Below are 20,676 nucleotides of genomic sequence, written 5' to 3'. Positions count from 1 at the left end.
CATTCACCAGCCCCGGGGCTCTGCGTCCCCGCCCTGTGTGTGCGTCTTTTATGGAGGCTTCATTACATTGGCATGATCGATGAAATCAATGGCCACTGGCAACCGATTCGGCCTCCAGCCCCTCGCTCCCTCTCCTCCCAGGAGTCAGGCTATACCACATGCTTTTATTGCCAGTTGGCTTTTCCAGTTTCAGCCCTTACCACTGATACTCCCATTGTGGTAGACAGGAGGGCTTTCTCCTTCCCATCTGCACCCCAGCTGCCCCCCAAGCTGCCCCCAGCTTTCCCATCCCCTCAGTCATTTTGATTGGTGCTATTGTCTGTAGTTATTACTATGTAAATACAGCTGAGCCATATAATACAGGAACTTTGCCTCTCCTGCACGACTTTTGGTTTCTTTTGGGATAATTCATATTTTATTTGCTTAGTTTTTTGTGTAGTTAATTTGTGAACTTCCATCTCTAAATCTCAAGATGTTTGGATGTATTATGTTTCATCAATTTTCATTTTCCTAAAGTCTCAGAATCTCCTACCATTTCTCTTATGTGTTGATCTTTTATTTACTACATCTTTTTTTTTTTGCTGAGGAAGATTCGCCCTGAGCTAACATCTGCTGCCAATCTTCCTCTTTTTGTATGTGAGCCGCTGCCACAGCATGGCTACTGATAAGTGGTGTAGGTCCGTGCTTGGGAACCAAACCCAGGCTGCTGAAGCAGAGCACGCCAAGCTTAACCACTAGGCCACCAGGGCTGGCCCCTGTTTTTTTTTTTTTTGGTGAGGAAGAGTGGTTCTGGGCTAACATCTGTGCCCATCTTCCTCTACTTTATATGTGGGATGCCTGCCATAGCACGGCTTGATAAGCAGCACATAGGTCCACACCACAATCCAAACCTGCAAACCCCGGGCGGCTGAAGCGTGTGAACTTAACCACTACGCCACTGGGCTGGCCCCTGACTCTGTTTTTTAATTTACTTCCTCATCTTCACGAACAGATTCTCCAAGAGCTTCCTGAGGAGTGTGTGGGAAATCTGTTTTTGACCCTTGTGTCTTTGAAAATAACTTTATTCTACCCTGATACTTTTTGGCTAGGTCTAAAATTCCAGGTTGGGAATAGCTTCCCTTCAGGTTTCTGAAGGCCGTTCCCATTACATGGGCCTGCGTTTAAAGTCTTGTGGGCTCTTCCCTTTGTCTTCCTTGTTCTGGGTTTATTTTTATCCTTTGTGCCCCACACTTAGTGGGCCCTTTCCACTTGGAAACTCACTCCCATTACTCAGGTATCCACTGCCTAGTCGCTTCTGATCTCATCTTTCATGCTTTAATTTCCAGACGTTCTTTTTCATTCCCTGTATACCGTTTCTCAGCCTGGTGGACCAGTTTGGTGGTTGCAGCACTCTCTGTCCCTGAGCTGTGGCTGGGGTGGTTTGAAGCTCTGCCCACATCTGTCTCTTCTGGTGCCTTGCTCTTCAGACGTCTGGCAGTCCTTGGCTTGAGCTTCAAGGTTGAGAGGCAAAAAAGACGACTGGAAACTGAGCACACAGGTGGGTTATACCAGGGCAGTACTGTTCCAAGTGTGTCTGAGATCTCTTACCTTGCTGCCACTAGGCAAGTATAGGACTTGTGTTTAGAAACAGAACTTGTAGCAACTGGATATTACCAGGGCATTTTTTTTTTTTGGGAGATCAGCCCTAAGCTAACATCTGATGTCAATCCTCCTCTTTTTGCTGAGGAAGATTGGCCCTGGGCTAACATCCATGCCCATCTTCCTCCACTTTATATGGGACGCCACCACAGCATGCCTTGCCAAGCAGTGCATCGGTGCGCGCCTGGGATCCGAACCGGCGAACCCCGGGCCGCCGCAGCGGAGCGCGCGCACTTAACCGCTTGCGCCACCGGGCCGGCTCCCAGGGCATTTCAAGCAAAGTTTTTAAATGGTCCCTTGCACGTTTTCAGAGCTAAGGTGGTGTGGCTGTGACAGCTGAGAGGCCCTGAGGGAGGTGTCTCTGGAAGTAGACTGCCCTGGAGAATCTTCTCCTTCAAGGAGCTGAGGAATGGCATTTCTGTGCCCTCAACAGTGCTGGTGTCCAGTGCCCTGTCCACCTGAAGCAAATGAAGGGCCAGATTTCTTCCAGCTTCCCAAGAAACCACCTCATTTGATCTAGTCCCCTGCTGTCTGCTTCATGCCCGTGTCAGATACATGGGAAATCTGGGTTGAAAACCAGGTTGGTTCTTGTCTTTCCTTCTCCACTTCACTTAGGATTCCATTTACCTCTAGCCATCTCACTGTTCCTGTCACTTCTTTTCCCCCATCCTTGTGGGTTTACGCTTTTTAAGGAAATCCCCTCACTGTCATTTTATGGGGCTTCAGTGGGCTGGGGGTGGGGTGAAATCAGATGCCTGTGCAGTCTTCAGTCTTTAGCCAGAGCTCCAAGAAAACTGAGGGCTTCATTTTTGTTGTTTGGACAGAAAAAAGGGTTTAAAACATGATTGCTATAAAACAGATCTTGAAAACATCCAGTCAGAAGAATATAGCACTGTACAGACACTAATGACATGTTTAAGTGCTTTATTTTTTCAACTCCCTCTGAATCCCCTGGTTGACTTCCGGGAGCCAGAGTATTACATGAGAATTCAGTAATCGACTGGGTGTTGATGAAGCAGTGTAAACAAGGAACCGCACTGCCGCTGCTCGGGGAGGGCAGGAGGAGAGGTCTCTCCTCATCCCCCACCTGGGTTCATCTTGATTCCCAGTTGGAGCTCAGGGCTGACCCTTAGTGCCACCCAGGAGAAAACCCCAGGCTGCACCCTCCCAGCTGAGTCCTGAGTTTGTGTAGCCAGGAAAATCTAGTTTGCAAAATAAACTGCACCCCTGTGTGCCAAGTTCAGACTCAGCTAAACAGTGTTAAGACCCTGACAGTGAAAAGGTGGCCTGAGGGATGGGAGTCTACAGATCCATTAGGACCCTTTCCTGGGGCAGTTCTCAGATGGCCAAGGAATCAGCAGGCCAACAGGAAAGGGCCTTCCTGAAGCTTCCTTACACGTTCATTCTCAGTCTCTAGAGTCCCATCACCTCAGTGCTCTCTCCTGACTCCTGATTCTGCTAATACTATGATCAAAATTATTTCTCAAATTACTCTCATTTGGAAGACCATCAAATTCCATACCCATCAGATTCCTAGTGATGGACATCCAAGGTATTGGCATCATGGGAATCAAACAGTTTAAGAGCAGCACGAGTCCATTGTCCTGGAGCAGTCTCCAGGAGCCCTGGTTACACCATGTCCACATGAGAGCCTCCTCCGGCCGGACAGGAAATGCAGGTGGCCCTGTCGGACACCACACTGTCCAAGGCTCTCATCAGGATGTCTGGCATGTGGTCTGTTAGCATCTTTGGGCCGATAAGTATTTTGCTGAATTCTGATTCATGTGACCACTTTGCTCTATAATGAGCAGTAGAACAGCAGCAAAATCTGAAAAAGAAAAAAGATGAAGTAGCAAAGCATCACTTGGAGTTGAACCTCCACACACACGTTTTCTTCCACTGATGGTGAGTGGACTGAGCCACGTCAGGCCCCGGCCCACGCTGCCCACACTCACCTCCCTGAAGGGCCCTCTTCTTCCAGGTGGATGATCCTGCCGGGAGGGTACAGAGGGGGGTACTTGGTGGGGGACTCCAGGGGGGAGTCGCTGGAGAAGCTGTACGCTGGGGACCGGTGTGTCAGCAGACTCTGCTCCCCAAGAAGAGGCTGTGTCAGGTCTCCCTGGTCACCCCCATCCAGCTCTGTTGGAAAGTTATCAGGATCCCCTCCAAACAGCTCATACCAGCATCCGTGCAGCAAGATCTTGTACTAAGGGCGAGACCCAAGAAGGCAGCGTGCTTGTGACTTGAGGCTTTCACTGCCACCAGAGACCTTGGACCCGTGAGCTAGTGCTAGGTGGCAGCGACCCTCAGAGCTCAGACAAAGGCCTAGCAGTTTTGTTTTTAAGTCATGGATCTTAGGAGTGTGGAGATCAGTCGGCCCAAACTCAGGTGTCTCTCGGGCAGTGAAGCCATCACACTTGCAGCAATATTTAAAAACCAAATCGTGCTGATTTTGAGGAAAAATTACCTTAATTCTTTTCAAGCAAATTTGCAAACCAGTTTTACTCTTCCCTTAAAGACATTAGATATTAATTTTTAAAAATTTTGAGGAGGGGTAGTTGATAAGGAGAAAGTTTATTTAAAATTAAAAAAACTTGGGGCCGGCCCTGTGGCTTAGCAGTTAAGTGCGCGCGCTCCGCTACTGGCGGCCCGGGTTCGGATCCCGGGCGCGCACCAACGCACCGCTTCTCCGGCCATGCTGAGGCCGTGTCCCACATATAGCAACTAGAAGGATGTGCAGCTATGACAGACAACTATCTACTGGGGCTTTGGGGGAAAAAAAAAGGAGGAGGATTGGCAATAGATATCAGCTCAGGGCCAGTCTTCCTCAGCAAAAAGAGGATTAGCATGGATGTTAGCTCAGGGCTGATCTTTCTCACAAAAAAAATAAAAAAATAAAATTAAATTAAAAAAACTTGTTCTCTGATTAGCAACAAAAACAAATGTCAGAAAACAAAGAGGTTAAAAAGTGAAAATCATCTCTAATCCCATCTAAATAAAACCAGATTTCAGTGTATTTTTGTTTGGTCAAAACTCCTTGTCACCTCCCCCTGCCTCAGATCGTACCTCTAAGAATCATTTTGAAGTCTGCCTTTTTTATTTTTAACTTTTCAATACCTCATGGATACCTTTTTATTTTGGTAAATATAAATTTGTCACCATTTTTAAAGACTGCATAATACTCCACGGTTTAGATATACCAGTACACCTTCCAAACTCTGTATTTGGCAGCCTTATCTTTTAAGCTTTGGGACCAAAGGCATCAGAATACCGTTGGTCACAAGACAGGGCTGAGAAGTATGACAGAAAGCAAATCACTGAACTAGACCAGGGATGGTTCTATCACAGTATTTTCTAACTGTGGCATTTCATGGACTTGATTTAGCCATTTGCTTTCTTGGGCATCATCTACAGAACACCAGAAGAAAGTCTGTACACAGGGTGGAAAAAGCTTCCAGCACCAGCGTCAAATGCTCTGGGCTGAAAGGCTCTGAATTTAGAAACATCCTCTCAACGCCACATACAAGCTCGTGAGGAGACCCAAACTCCTACAGATCCTCTTACAGAGCTCCCCAAGTTACCTTGGGCTTATTACAGTGAGCAATCACGCGTAGGATCCTCTTCTTCAAATCTTCCAAGTTGGTCACACTTAACCTGTACAGCAAAAGATCAGACTGAGGCTCAGGACTTGGTCTTTTCAGTTACCCCAGCCCCAGACAAAGCATCTAGCAACTCACCTGGGAATCACATCATCGCCCAGGACAAGTGACACAATGAAGTTCTTAGAGTATTCATAAAGGGATTTGCTGAAATTTCAAAAAAAGAAAAAATTAATGAAGTTTTCTGATTATATTGCCCACAGAGGGCTTCAAAGAGAGAAATGAGTAACTTTGCCAGGTCAGTGCGAGATCAGTTTTCATAGAATTAAACTCTGTTCTCTATCCTCTAAAGGGGAAGAGAAATAAAACAGAGGGACTTCAATTAGAGCAGCTCACTGGCCAGATTCTATTAAAGCCACAACACAGACCAACAGAGACGATCCACAGCTAAAATTTCAAACCAGATCAAGATGGCAGACTGAACATATGCATTTATCCTTTGACCCAGCAACTGCACTTGGAGGAATCTAACAAAGGCGTACTGGCAAAAATGTAAAAATACAGATGCAAAAGACTATTCACTGGAGCTGTTACTATTTGTAACAGCAGAGGTTGGAAACAACCCAAATGTCCATCTATAGAGAACTGCGTGCCACATCCACAGAGTAATGAGTCCTCTGCAGCTGTAAGAGATGAGGGTGAGCTGTGCTGCTGCGGGGTGACACTTGAACAGGATACAGTGTTCAAGGTAAACACAACAACAAGATGCAGTGGAGCATGTAGAGTATGCTGCCTTTATCTCAGCAGAGAGGAAGAATACAAATAGATGTGAAAATAGTGAAAAGATAAGTCATAAACTATTAAAAATGGCTACCTCTGGGGGGAGAGAAAGGACATTATTGAGGGAGTAAGGATGGAAAGGAGATTTCTCTGAATGTACCGTCCTTTGCCAAGTTATCTTTGGAACCATGTTATTGTTTTATATATAGTCATGTGTCACTTAACGATGGGAATACATTCTGAGAAATGCGTCGTTAGGCTGTTTCATTGTTGTGAAGACATCATAGAGTGCACTTACACAAACCTACATGGTATAGCCTCTTACACACCTAGGCTATATGGTACTCATCTTATGGGACCACTATCATCTATGTGGTCTGTCATTGACCAAAACGTCGTTTTGTGACAAATGCCTGTATATGAAACAAAACTAAATCAAAATAACAACAAAAGCAATCCGTGTGTGTGTGTGTGTGTGTGTGAGAGGAAGATCAGCCCTGAGCTAACATCCATGCCAATCCTCCTCCTTTTTCTTTTGCTGAGGAAGACCGGCTCTGAGCTAACACCTATTGCCAATCCTCCTCCTTTTTTTTTCCCCAAAGCCCCAGTGCACAGTTCTATGTCATAGTTGCACATCCTTCTAGTTGCTGTATGTGGGATGTGGCCTCAGCACGGCCGGAGAAGCGGTGCGCCGGTGCATGCCCAAGATCCAAACCCGGGCCGCCAGTAGCGGAGCACACACACTTAACCGCTAAGCCATGGGGCCGGCCCCAACAAAAGCAATCCTTAAAATCAAAAGCCAAATGAAACAAATGAACCTAACAGTGTATTAACCAAACAGAAGAATTATTTCAAGTGACTTTAAAACAACAGTAATTTGGCTGTATATCTCTAGTAGGAATAGAAACTAAGAACAAAACAAACTGCAAAGAAATCTCCAAGTGCTTCCAGTACTCATACTGTTACAGGTAATATTGGTACTACCATTCTGAAACTACGATCCCTCAGCCTATATCTATCTATACATATCTATATCTATCTATATCTATCTATACACATCCATTTATACACACACAGAGAGAGGGAAATGCAAATTAAAAATAACGTGAATGTTGACAGAAACAAAAATTTTTAGCATAGGAGAAAAAGATACAAAGAATTTTGGTAAAAACCAAGTATACAATCAAATAATTTAAGTATAAACCCTCATCTTTAATTGGAAGTATCAATAATGAATTAAGGGTATATTTTCTCTTTGGAATAACAAAAGCATTTCCTACCTCCTTCCACTGAAAAGGCCTAGAAATGGTGACCTGCTCTGTGGTAATGAGCACTCCTAGTGCCCACCAATTCGCACTCACAGAAACCAATACTCCTTGGAGAAATGGTTGATTCCAGTTACAGAACAGGGCAAAAAACTTGAGAAGATTTGTAGTACCAGAAAGCAAGAAACTATCTGATGATTGGGCTTGTGTCAGGATGAGAAGCCTAGTTGAAGGGACTCCCACTGGCCGAAGATCGGACAGTGTAAACATCAAAAGAGTAACTGCAATGGACTGAAATACAAAGATGTTTAAGCTCATGAGTTTATAATTATAGTTTAAAATAATTCACATCTGTCTCTGGAGACTGCTAGAATACCAAATCATTATTCTGAACACTGCTAAATAAAGGGAAAGATTCAAGCATTTATGCATTTATTCTGCTTTTCCAGTGTGAACTATTCCTCAGAGGAAACCAAATACTTGAAGAAAAGTTCTTCAGAATTTTCAGTTAATAAATGTAGAAGAAATGACAGAAGTAGAATATCACCATTTTGCAACCTCTAATAAATACATATGTATTGACCATTAGCTGCTAACATCACAGAGAGAGAGAAGCAGACATGTGCCTCCTGATGTGATGCAATGGGAATTACACACCATTACTGTGACGTATTCTCAAAAAATCCACCCTGAATCTGGTCAAATGTCTAGACATAATTACCATTTTCTAGGAAACAGAACCAACTAAAGGGACAGAGTAACATGTTAAATGACACCAGGCATATACAATAAGGAAAATCCAAAATGTGGCTTCTCCAGAACAAATAACCTGGTTTCAGAAATAAAGAAGGGAGGGAAAAATCTAATATTAAAAGAATTACAAGACGAATTCACCAATGTGAAGAACCTTGTTTGGATCTTAATTCAAACAAATCAACTGTAAAACATTTATGAGATAATTGGGAGAATGTGATCAATACTGGAATTAAGGAATTGTTAATAAAGGTTTTTACAACTTTTATTTTTTTTTGCTGGGAAAGATTCACCCTGAGCTAACATCTGTTGCCAATCTTCCTTTTTTTTTCCTTCCTCCCCAAAGCCCCAGCATGTAGCTGTATATTCTAGTTGTAGGTCCTTCTAGTTCTTCTGTGTAAGCCACCGCCAGGGCATGGCTACTGACAGACAAGTGGTGTGGTTCCACACCTGGGAACTAAACCCAGGCCGCCAAAGCAGAGCACGCCCAACTTTAACCACTAGTCCATCAGGGCTGGCTCAATAATGTTTTTTAAATGTCTTATCTTTTAGAGATATATTAGGGTATTTAAGGATGAAATGATATGTCTCAGATTTGCTTCAAAGTAATCCAGCTCCGGGGATCTGTGGGAAGTAGGGTGGGGTATATGAAATGAGATTAGTCATATGTTAATAAATTATTGAAGCTGATTAAATGGGGGTTCATTATACTATTCTATTTTTGTTTGCATTTTTTAATTTTTGTATGAATGTTCTATAATAAAACAGTTTTAACAGATTATTATAAGCAGATGAAGACAGAATTAATGAAATAGAAAAAGGATCTGAAGAAAATATTCAGAATGTAGCACACTGAAACAGAGATTCAAAAAATGAGTGAGAGGTTAGACATGCAAGTAGAGTGAGAAGGTATAACATATGTCTAATGGAGTCCCCCCAAAAGAAGGGTGAGAGAATAGAGCAGAGGCAATATGTGAAAATACAACAACGTTCAAGAATCTAGGAGCTGGCCTGGTGGCGCAAGTGGTTAGGTGCATGCGCTCCACTGCGGTGGCCTGGGGTTCGCCGGTTCGGATCCCAGGCGCACACCGACGCACTGCTTGGCAAGCCATGCTGTGGTGGCGTCCCATATAAAGTGGAGGAAGATGGGCACGGATGTTAGCCCAGGGCCAGTCTTCCTCAGCAAAAAGAGGAGGATTGGCAGATGTTAGCACAGGGCTGATCTCCTCACACACACACAAAAAAGAATCTAATAAACTTCAAGCAAGATACATAAAAAAGGAGAACATTAAGAACAAAAAAGCAAACACTCATGTAACCTGGATGCATCTTGCTGAGTAAAAGCAGCACAGCACAAGAGACTACACATGATCCCATTATATGACATTCCAGAAAAGACTACACATGATCCCATTATATGACATTCCAGAAAAGACTACACATGATCCCATTATATGACATTCCAGAAAAGACTACACATGATCCCATTATATGACATTCCAGAAAAGACTACACATGATCCCATTATATGACATTCCAGAAAAGACTACACATGATCCCATTATATGACATTCCAGAAAAGACTACACATGATCCCATTATATGACATTCCAGAAAAGACTACACATGATCCCATTATATGACATTCCAGAAAAGACTACACATGATCCCATTATATGACATTCCAGAAAAGAAAAACTACAGTGACAAAACGCACATCAGTGTTTGCCTGGGGGTAGGAGGAGGGGACTGACTGCAAAGGGACACAGAGAACATTTTAACGGTGATCCTATCAGCACCAAAAGACAGACAGACAGAAAGAAGATAAACCTGTCATTTACACATGAAATTATTAAATACATTAAAAAAACCAAAAGCATCTGCAAATTAATTATAATTAATGAGAAAATTTAACAAGGTTGTTGGATACAAAATCAAAATACAAAATTATATGGAATTTATATATGTCACCAACAGAGAAAGACTACAAGATGCCCAAGAATAAATCTAACAAAAGATGTATAAGACTTTATGGAGAAAATTATAAAACTTGGAAGACATTAAAGAATACCTGAATTTTGGAGAATGATTTTATGTTCAGAGACTTGGAAGCTCAATACAGTCACGAGCTGTATAACAATGTTTCGGTCAATGACGGACTGCATATACAACGGCGGTCCCATAAGATTATAATGGAGCCTAGGTGTATAGTAGGCTATACCCTCTCAGTTTGTGTAAGTATATTCTATGATGTCTGCACAACGACAAAATCATTTAACAATGCATTTCTCTGAACATATACCCCATCATTAAGCAATACATGGCTGTAATATCAAGATGTCTGTTCCCTCCCAATTGAATTAGAAAATAAACGCCGTGGAAATCACAATTCCAACAAACCTTTTGTTTATGGAACATGCAAAACTGATTCTAAAATTTACATGGAGGTGCAAAGGGCTAAGAATAGCCAAGAAGCTCTTGAAAAAGCAAAAGGCATGGGGATTTGCCCTGTGTGATGCCAACATTTAGTTTCAAACTAAGGTAATTAACCCAGTGTGGTACTAGAGCAGAGACAGACAATGAGACCAACGCAAGCAAGGCGAGAATGCAGAGATGGACTCGTGATGGACACTTCATAAATGACAGAAGTGGTACTGCATATTAGTAGGGGACGGATGGACTTTTCCATAAATAATGCTAAGACAATGCATTATTTGTGTGAGGGAGATAAATGAAATTGGATTCTTACCTCATACTATACACAAAAAAGCCAACTAAACAAAGATTAAAGATCTAAATAAAGGTGAAAGGCCAGACTAAAAGGCTGTTAGAAGACAATATAGGAGACTAGCTCCACATCCTTAGGACAGAGAAACATTTCTTAAAAAAGAAACAAAAACCCAAAAATCATAAATGAAAAGAATGTCAAATTAGTCAATGTTAAAATTAAGAACTGATGAACTGAAGACATCACTTAAAGAAAGTAAAAAGACAGACACATCAAGGAGTGGTGAGCATATTTACAACACATACTTGCAACCAACAAAGAACTCACGGATGGAATACACACGCGAATCAATGAGAAAAAACACAACCCAATACAAAAAGGGGCAAAAGGATTTTCACAAAAGTGGAAACTCAGTAGCCAATAAATATATGAAAAGAGACTCAATTTCATTAGTAATCATCAAAATCCAAATTAAACCACAATGAAGCATCACTACACACCCACCGGATTGGCAAAATTTAAAAAATCTGACAATATGAAGTGCTGGTGAGAACGTGGAGCAATGTGAACTCGCACACACTGCTGAGAACGTAAACTGGCACAGCCACTTTGTAAAACAAAAACACTGGCATAAAAAGTGAAGGCTGAGTGTGTGCAAACTCCACAATCTAGTAATTCCCATCTAGACCTACGTCTCAGAGAAAGTTCATTACAGCATCGTTTGTAACAGCCCCACACTGGAAACAACCCAATGTCCATCGCCAGTCAAACAGATAAATAATTTCTGACAGATAAATGATATATGATGAAATATAATGAGAACTGACAGAGTAACATCTTACAGGCATCAAACATAATGTGGAACAAAAGTCACAGAAAAAAAGTACAATTCCATTTACATAAAATTCAAAATCATGCAAATCCAAACTGTATTATGTAGAGCCATGTATACAGGTGGTAAAATTATTCTTTTTAAAGCAAGGGAAGAATTTTCACAAAGATCAGCATAGTGCTTATCTGTAAGCAGCACAGGAGAGGATGTGCAGGGAATTTCTAACGCACCGACAGTGCTCTATTTCTCAACATGGGGGGTGGGTGCAGAGGTGTGTGTGTATTTAAATTAGCTTTATTAAAGTATAATTTATATATAGTAAAATCACCCATTTTAAGTGTGCAATTCGATGAGTTTTGACAAATGTATCTAAGTGTTTAACCACCACCTGGTACAACGAAGATATAGAGCATTTCCATTACCCCCAAAACTCTCTGTGTCCCTTTGCAATCAACCCCATCCCCAACCCCAGGCAACCGCTGATCTGTTGTCATTACAGTTTTGTCTTTTCTAGAATGTCATATAAATGGAATCATATAATAGGTCTTTTGTGATAGGCTTTTTTCACACAGCAAAATACATCCAAGTTTTATGGACGTTTGCTTATTCTCAAAAATGTATGCTTTGTCTTTGTTTTACAATAAAAAAATACAGTTATTTTAAAAAGTCACTCATGTCTTTTTATATATGTGTAAATATATATTTTAATATAAAAACAGCTTTAAAAATTTTTTAAGTACGCAAATATTTATGTATAAAGATACTGATAGAATTACTTATAATAATGAAAAAATGGAAAGAATGTAAATATCTATCAGTAGTGGAATAAGTAAAAATGGTGTAACCAGATGATAGGATACTAAGCAGCTATTTAAAAAACACGTTCTCAAAGAATATTTAAGGATATAATGTAAATAGGTTATTACTTCAATTTGTAAAACACATATCCACACACACAAACAGGTGGAAGAAAATAAGCCTAAGTAGTTACAATGGTGATTTCTGTGTAGAGGACCTTTGATCTCTACATTTTTATATTTTCCAAAATTTCTAAGATGGCTCAGATTTTTTTTTTCTCCTTTTTATTTATTTTATTTCTTTTTTATATTAGTAAAAATTTCTTTTACAATCAGGGCAAAAGGTTATATAGAACAGTCCAGGATTAAGTATGTTGAGTCAGAAAAGAAAAATGTACTTTTCAAACTTATAAAAAATGAATCTTAGCACTATTATTTAGGAAATCAAAGCTATGGTCAGACAGACCTATGAAAAACTATTCAGTCTTTCTTCAACTAAACAATGCATTGAAACAAACTTCTCCTGAGGCTGAGAAATTATAATTAAACTACAAGTAAAAGACTAGCCTTGACCATATGACTTGCAAGTAGCACCTTGTTATAGGCATGGAAATAAGAAGTACCTCAGCAGCCCTCGGGGCGGGGAGAAGGCGTAACACCTGACCTGTGGGTGGGCGGGTCTGAGCATGATGGCCAGCAGGGCTGCAGCGCCTGCCCCCAGGCTGTGCCCCACGATGACAAGCCGGTACTCCTAGAGGACAAAAGCAGAATGAGTCAAGGTTAAAAAACCAAACAGCTAATGACAAAGAAAATGAAAGAAAAGAAAAATTTAAAAAATCTCACAGGAGCAATGCTGAACGCTTGGCTCAAAATCCCATCGTTGATGAGTCGTCGGTAAACGTATCTGGCAGCTTGAGAAATCCCCTAAAGATGCAGACAAAGGAGGCGGCTAGTGATTGTGAGACAAGGCAGGATCCATCATGACAGATGACAGGATTACACTCTGTACACCTATTTGTGACTCTCTGTCTCCTCAAATAGTAATAAGCATCTCGGGATCAGCAGCCACGTCTATTGCTCCCTGTTGTGTTCCTGGCATCTGGTGCCACGCTGCAGCATGAAGCACGCTCAATAAATATTCTCACGAATGGGGGGTGACATCAAGAACAGACATTCCACATCTGGGATCCAAACCTGTGAACCCCCAGCTGCCGAAGCAGAGTGTGCGAACTTAACCACTATGCCACCGGGCCGGCCCCAGATGTTCCATGTCAACAGATACACTTCTGCAGCTTTCTCTGCAGCTATACAGTATTCTGCTGTATGGACGGATGTACCAACATTTACTTCTCAGCCCAGTCCACACGGTTGGAAGATTCGCCCTGAGCTAACATCTATGCCAATCTTCCTCTATTTTTTAGTATGTGGGCCACCAGCACAACATGGCTGCTAACAGAGCAGTGCAGGTCTGCACTGGGGAACCGAACCCAGACCGCCGAAGCGGAGTGCCCTGACCTTAACCACTAGGCCACCAGGGCTGACCCGCAGACTTAGATTTTAAATGACTGATCTTTTTTTTTTTCTTTGTGAGGAAGATCAGCCCTAACATCCATACTAATCATCCTCTTTTTGCTGAGGAAGACCGGCCCTGAGCTAACATCTATCGCCAATCCTCCTCCTTCCCCCACCCCGCCAAAGCCCCAGTGCATAGTTGTATGTCATAGTTGCACATCCTTCTAGTTGCTGTATGTGGGACACGGCCTCAGCATGGCTGGACAAGCGGTGCGTCGGTGCACGCCCGGGATCTGAACCTGGGCCGCCAGTAGCAGAGCACGTGCACTTAACCACTAAGCCACGGGGCCAGCCCCTTAAATGACTGATTTTTTCAAGTGATGTTAAAACATAAAGTTCTGAGTCAGTGACTCTGACTAAGCATCTACTGTTCCTGCAAAAGCAAAACCAAGACCATCAGAAGTGAGTTCTAGGGAGGTCAGGTTTTAATTTCAAAAAATAAATAAAATGTAAAATTTCTTAACAAATATAGCTGTCCTATGAAACAGACTTCCTGAAAATTAAGCAGTTCTAATAGAGGAGAGAAAAGCCTGTTGATCAAAAATATTTTCAGAGTGCTTCCTACGTGACAAGACAAGACAGTCTGGCCCTGTCCTCGTGTGGCTTGTCCTCTGACAGGATGAAGTAGGAGACATTCCATACAAGACGGCAGACTGTTCTGATCATCTCTAAAGCTACTGCAAATTCCTGATTCTGTAATTCTGCAAGCAGAATGCTGAACCTGGCCTCATATAAGAAAAACCAAAAGAACGTTTGATGGGTTTAACATTCAGGGTACAATCTGACAGCACTTCTTGACAAACCATCAAATTTCCCTTTACCCCTCTACAACTATGCAATTCACTCAACTTCCTTCAACATCAGCCACCTACCCGTGTCCGGTGCTGGGCAGTCAGAGCCGAACACAACATGGACCACAACTGCTGCTGATTGTAAGTCTCCCTGGCTCATGTGCTACAGACGAAATGCTAAGACCGCTTTCAGCTGCATGGCTTTGGACTCCAAATTACTGTGCACACTGTCAGAGCCAAAACTTGGCAGAACCAAAGCTAAGAGCAGAGAACAGTTTATGCCCTTTTGCCTCAAGGAGCTGTCTTCCCGGCCGGAGGTAAGAGTGTTACTGAATGAAACAGCGCTGGAGGAGGCCTCAGCTGATAAACAGAGCCAGGCCTAAAAGGTAGCAGCTTGTGGTCACCGAAAGCCTTTACACAGTGGACACATTCCTCTAAGAGCAGAACCACAACCCAGCTCACCGGACTCTGTAGGTATTCTGTGGTTGGCTGGTTGATGTGTCTCTATAATAAGGCATAAAATTTTTGTTTTTCTCCACACGCACCCAAAATAGTTAAACTGGACTCTTGTGAATTGAGGCATTAAAAAACAGTTAAAGGTTGAAAGGAACAAGTTCATATTCCTAGGACTGTCAAGCTTCCAACCAGTGGCAGACAAAAGCCTCTCCTCTGCCTCCCTACTGAAAACTGTCCACGCAGGACACGACGGTTCAAGCACCAGCAGTTAAACTCTTGCTGTAACATGTATTTTTATAAAAATTAAGCATTTTATTTAAAAAATGGTTACTACAAAAGTGATACATGTTTTGGTTAAAAAAACAAATGAAGTGTATAAAAATAGCACAAGCACATTGCCCTCCACCCCTGACATCCTTCTACCCAGTAGCTGCTGTAACCTCTGGAGGGAATCATTCTAGACTTTCCTTCAAACGTTAGAACACTGGTCTGCAACCTCATCAGTCATCAGGGAAATGCAAATCAAAACCACAGTGAGGTACCACTTCACATCCACTAGGATGGCTATAATAAAAGAAAAGAAAATAAGTGTTGACAAGGATGTGGAGAAATGGGAATCCTCCTGCATCGCTGGTGGGAATGTAAAATGTTGCAGCTGTGTTGGAAAACAGTCTGGTGGTTCCTCAAAAAGTTAAACATAGAAATACCATAAGACCCAGCATCCCACTTCTGGGTATATACCCAAAAGAAATGAAAGCATAGAACAGATATCTGCACACTCATGTTCACAGCGACATTATTCACAATAGCCAAAATGTGGCCACAACTCAGATGTTCATCAATGGATGAATGGATAAACCAAAGGTGGCACATATACACAATGGAATATTATTCAGCCTTAAAAAGGAAGGAAATTCTGACACATGCCACAACATGGATGGATACTGAAAACATTATGCTAAGTGAAATAAGCCAGTCATAAAAAGACAAATACTGTATGATTCTGTTTATATGAGGTACCTAGAATAAGCAAATTCATAGAGAGAGTAGAATGGTGGTTACCAGCTGCTGGGGGTGGGGAGTTAGTATTTAATGGTACAGAGTTTATGTTTGGGACAGTGAAAAGGTTTTGGGTATAGATAGAGGTGATGGGTACACAGCATTCTGAATGTATTTAATGCCACTGAATTGTACACTTATAAATGGTTAAAATAATAAATATTATGTTAGATACATTTAAAACTTAAAAAACTCTGCTCTAGGCAGGCCGTGTTCTAGCCTTTCAGGAGGAACTTACATACCCCACACCCACGGCACAGTAACACTGAAACAAGAACTTGGGTATTGTGACATCTACAGAGAAAACTTGAGGAATGACATGCCAGGAAGTGCTGACAGTGTTGCCTCTCAGGAGGGGTCCTGGGCGGGAGGCTGAGTCGGCACTGCATTAGGATGGTCTTAGTACTGTAATAGGTTTAGTCTGCCAAACAGGTTTAGTTTGCTCTGTGCTGTACTAATGCTTTTCTTCACCATGAGAATGTATTACTTTAATTACAAGGGAAGAAAAGTGTTCAACTGGGGTTCAAATGCCGATTCTGACACTTATTCCGATAACTGTGGCTTCTGGCAAGTCACTATTGCTCTGAACCTGCTTCTTTCTCTTAAAAGACAAAACCAAAAACCACCTCATAGGGCTGTCTCAGAGGAATCTGCACTGTAAGAATGAAAAGCACTTACTCTGCACAGCACTTGCTTGGTATATGCAGCTATTTGTTACACAGTTAGCATTAACAGGAGAGATTCAGAGTTGGGAAAATTCCGGCCCCTTTGAGTTTCTCCTTTACGCAACATTCCAGACCGCAAACCCCAGGGCTTCTACCTTGTGTGCCAAACAGTCTTGCGCTTCACACTCTAAGTTGAGGGTCTCACTCTCCGCTGACAGGTCCGTAAGGATGTCCTATGGAAAGTGCATTGGAAGAAGAGCCTGTCAGTTGGGATGAGCTGTGCACTGTCTGAGGCGGGGGGGTGGGTCCCTCTGAGGGACAGCAGGGATATCACCGTCTCCCGGGTCAGACTACTGAGACGTGAACCTGTGATGCCTGAACTCGGGAGAGAAACCCAGGCGGGCAGGTAGCTCCTGGGGAACCCTTGGCATGACCAGCTCTGGGCCAGGGGTGAACCTGGAGAGGAGAACACGGGACATGTCTAAGACACACCCTCTGCCTTCCCTCACTGTACACATCTTCGAAGTACCCACGAAGCACAGAGCCCTGTAGCAGGCTCACAGTCATCAGCTTGCTAAACCTAAGGAAGGGTAAGAGATCCATCAACGAGGCACAGGGGTGAGCACCGCAGGGCAGGGCAGGCTTCCTAGAGGAGGTGATGCCTAAGCCAGAGCCCGAAGGAAAAGCTCACTTTTGGGAAGCAGAGGGGAGAGGCGGGCATCCTTACCCAAGGGAGCAGCAGGACCCAAGGCAGAGGCATCTATGAGTGTGGGAAGCAGGTGGCGGGCCAGGCACACACGTGCTCAGCTCTGGACGCACTGAGAGGCCTCGGGTAGAGCCTGAGAGGCTGGTGTGTCCCCAGGACCCAGTGAGGCCAACCCACTGTGGGGAGGGGCTCCACGCATACACTCTTCACAAAGCTGCCAGGGTTAGGAACCACTGGTGCGCAGGGTGGGAACTGGAAAGGTAGGCTGGGGTCAGATCCTAAAGCACCAATAGAGCTGTGATAAGAAACATGAACTTTGTATTAAAAGCAGTGGGAAGCCACTGGAATACCACCTTCTGAGAAGGAGTGGTAATATCTGACCCATGTTCTAGAAAGAGTATTTCGTGAACAGTATAAGGGACAGATTGGGAAGATGAGAGACTAGAAACAGGGACGTAGGGAGAAAACTATTTCATTGGCCCAGGAAAGAGAGGACTAGGCCAGAACTAGGGTCACGGCACTGGGAATGGAGGAGATGGCGAGAGAGACTGCGGCCAGGGTTGGACTCCACACACAACAGAATGGGCAGTACGCGAGGAGAGAAACTGAAGATAACTCCAGCGTTTCTTTAGTGGGCAACCGGGGGATGCTGCATAATTACTAGAAATGGGGGCCCAGGTAGAAGAGCAGGTCTGGGAGGAGGCGAGGTGTCTGCTTTCTTTGGTGCCTCTGGGCCGAGCAAGGTGCCCCTTGAAGACGCAGGTGTGGGGTCCCAGCCAACAGCCAGGAGTGCGAGCCCTGCCCCACAGAACTGGTCAGAAAGAGCAGAAGAGGATCAAGGGCTTGAACTTTGGAGTCTCATTACATTTTCTGGGTCAGCAGAGAAGTAAGAACCAGGAAATGAGACTGAGGAATGGCCAAGAAGAGACCAAAAATCATGACAGAGACAGAAATGGAGAGAAGAAAGTTGTCCAGCATCTCCAGGAGCCCAAGAAGGCAGGAACGAGCAGGACAAGAGAAGGATCAGATGGATAAACAGCAGCTCTCACAGCATCTGGAGGAGGGGACCAGCAGAGAGAGCCGAGCAGGGAAGCTGACTGGCAGGAACTCACGGTGGAGCTGACAACAGCGGTGTGACTTTTGACAGCACTACTTCACTTACTATCCTTTTCTGGCTTTGGAACAGAAGATTTGAGGGGAGAGTCACCCTGATTGGGGGCCTGGCCAGGCACATCAGGGGAGTCAAGCAGGCAACCCCTTTAGGAGCTCCTTGAGCTGGGGAGCCAACCCTGCTGGCAGCTATATTTCTGACATTTGTCAGTTAAAGGAAACAACTTCATCCATTTTTTCAAAGGGAGTATTTCACAACCCTGGATTCACTTCCTCATTCTCTACCTCCAGCGTTTTCCTCTGTGTCAAATGCTGTAACTTACGAATGCTTCTTCCTCAGTTCCCGCAAAGCAGGATCTCCTGGCATCTGCAGCTTGTTGATTCACAGCACCCGTGGTCCCCACCCCCATTCCCAGGTCAGACGTGTGAGGCTCCTCACCTGGAGAGACATGGTTCCTCTCACAGCTACCACAACAGACTCTTTCCTGTGATCCAGAGCCACTAAAAAGGGAAGCTCATATACCTGAGGGAGACAGAAATAAGCATCAGGCCGAAATAAAAAGAACACGCCTCTACTGACACAGAGTTAGGCCAGCACAGTGTCTCTAACAATACAGCACCTTATGACCACACTGAGAAACCTGACTTGCATGATGGGAGAGAGAGCATAGACTTACCTCTCTGCTCATCCTCACTAGACATACAACTACTCTGATACTCTGTAAATGAAAGGCTTTCATAAAACACGCATTCATTCATATGAAAAAGCACCTCTGTTTTCCTTTCTAGCCTCTTTGACCCCCCACAAGAACATCTACTACACTGTTGTAGGTGGACACAGTCTAATCATCTCCTTCATTTTAGTCCCAACACCACCAGAGGCAATGGATGAATCCAGTCCTGTGGTGATCAATAAAAGTCATCCCTCTGGGCAAGACCAACAGGTGCTGTTCACCAGAGACTCTCTTCAGGTTCCCACCACCCTGCTACCTTCAGGGGCGGGGAGGCCATCTCAAGGGCAAGAGCAGAGCCCCTCCTCTGTATAAGTGCAAGCAGGGGGAAGGTGCCTTGGGCCCTGGATGCATCCACTATCATTTAGAACAGTCACAGCTACAGCTGTAATTCCAGGCTCCTGCCTTTGGACCAGAGTCCTGACAGAACACTGAGAGGGTTTGGCGTTAGGCAGACCTGGGTTAAGAACTCTGATCTCAAGCATATGTCCTAAGTTCTCTTACTCTCTGTTTCCTCATCTTTAAAAAGGATATAATGGCCCCTGACTCTTCCGGCTGGTGTGCAGACTGAGAAAATACCTGGCTCTTGGAAGGCAATCGATCAGTGGTAGCAATACTAAGATGATGGCCATTTGTGTATGGTGAACGTTATGTATTTGCAACAAGCAGGAAAGAAGACTGCCGACTTCATTTCCCTGGTTTCCACAGGAGAGGAACTTTTACACGATGATATTGTGGGGGGCCTCCTTGAAAGAGCTCACAGAATAGTCACAAACCCTTGTGAAAAACTGTCTTCTTTAAAATACATCAGTTCTTTCTGTCATTACCACTCAGTGAAAGGGCAGAGGCTCAGGGGCTCCTGCTCTTTGCTGTACACCAGACTCACTGATGATATTAAAACAATACTCACGTCTGTCTCACCCTAGACATTCTGATTTAACTGGGATGGCGTGTGACCTGGGCATTGGATTTGTTTTTTTTACCTCCCCAGGTGATTCTAAAATGCAGTCGTTTGGGAGCCCCTGGGCTGGAGAGGAGTACACTAGTGGGTCCCATAATCATCTGCACGTTGAAGTCATCCGGGGAGCTCCTGAGCTGGGGTCCCACCGCCGGAGACTCTGATTTAATTGATCTGGGATGTGGCCTGGGCTTTGGGAGTTTTAAAAGCTCCCCGGGAGATTCTATTAGGTGGCA

General features: G+C 43.7%; 1 protein-coding gene across 1 annotated transcript in view; it reads right to left on the bottom strand.

The window, feature by feature from the left end:
• Positions 1–2,545: 2,545 nt before the first annotated feature.
• DAGLB (diacylglycerol lipase beta) overlaps positions 2,546–20,676 on the bottom strand; it is a 36,816-nt gene continuing 18,685 nt past the window's right edge. Inside the window, exons 8-15 of the mRNA XM_004440914.3 lie at positions 19,191–19,274; positions 17,091–17,168; positions 13,236–13,316; positions 13,016–13,143; positions 5,376–5,444; positions 5,220–5,292; positions 3,594–3,844; positions 2,546–3,466 (exon numbers count right to left, since the gene is read on the bottom strand). Coding sequence (XP_004440971.1) covers positions 3,268–3,466; positions 3,594–3,844; positions 5,220–5,292; positions 5,376–5,444; positions 13,016–13,143; positions 13,236–13,316; positions 17,091–17,168; positions 19,191–19,274 — 963 coding nt within the window. The 3' untranslated portion in view covers positions 2,546–3,267. The remainder of the gene's footprint in view (positions 3,467–3,593; positions 3,845–5,219; positions 5,293–5,375; positions 5,445–13,015; positions 13,144–13,235; positions 13,317–17,090; positions 17,169–19,190; positions 19,275–20,676) is intronic.

This window comes from Ceratotherium simum, chromosome 26 (genome assembly GCF_057802395.1).
Source record: "Ceratotherium simum simum isolate JZ-2026a chromosome 26, ASM5780239v1, whole genome shotgun sequence".
Taxonomy (NCBI): domain Eukaryota; kingdom Metazoa; phylum Chordata; class Mammalia; order Perissodactyla; family Rhinocerotidae; genus Ceratotherium; species Ceratotherium simum.
The sequence above is the reverse complement of the archived record's forward strand: the minus strand, read 5'-3'. Positions and strand labels throughout refer to the sequence as shown.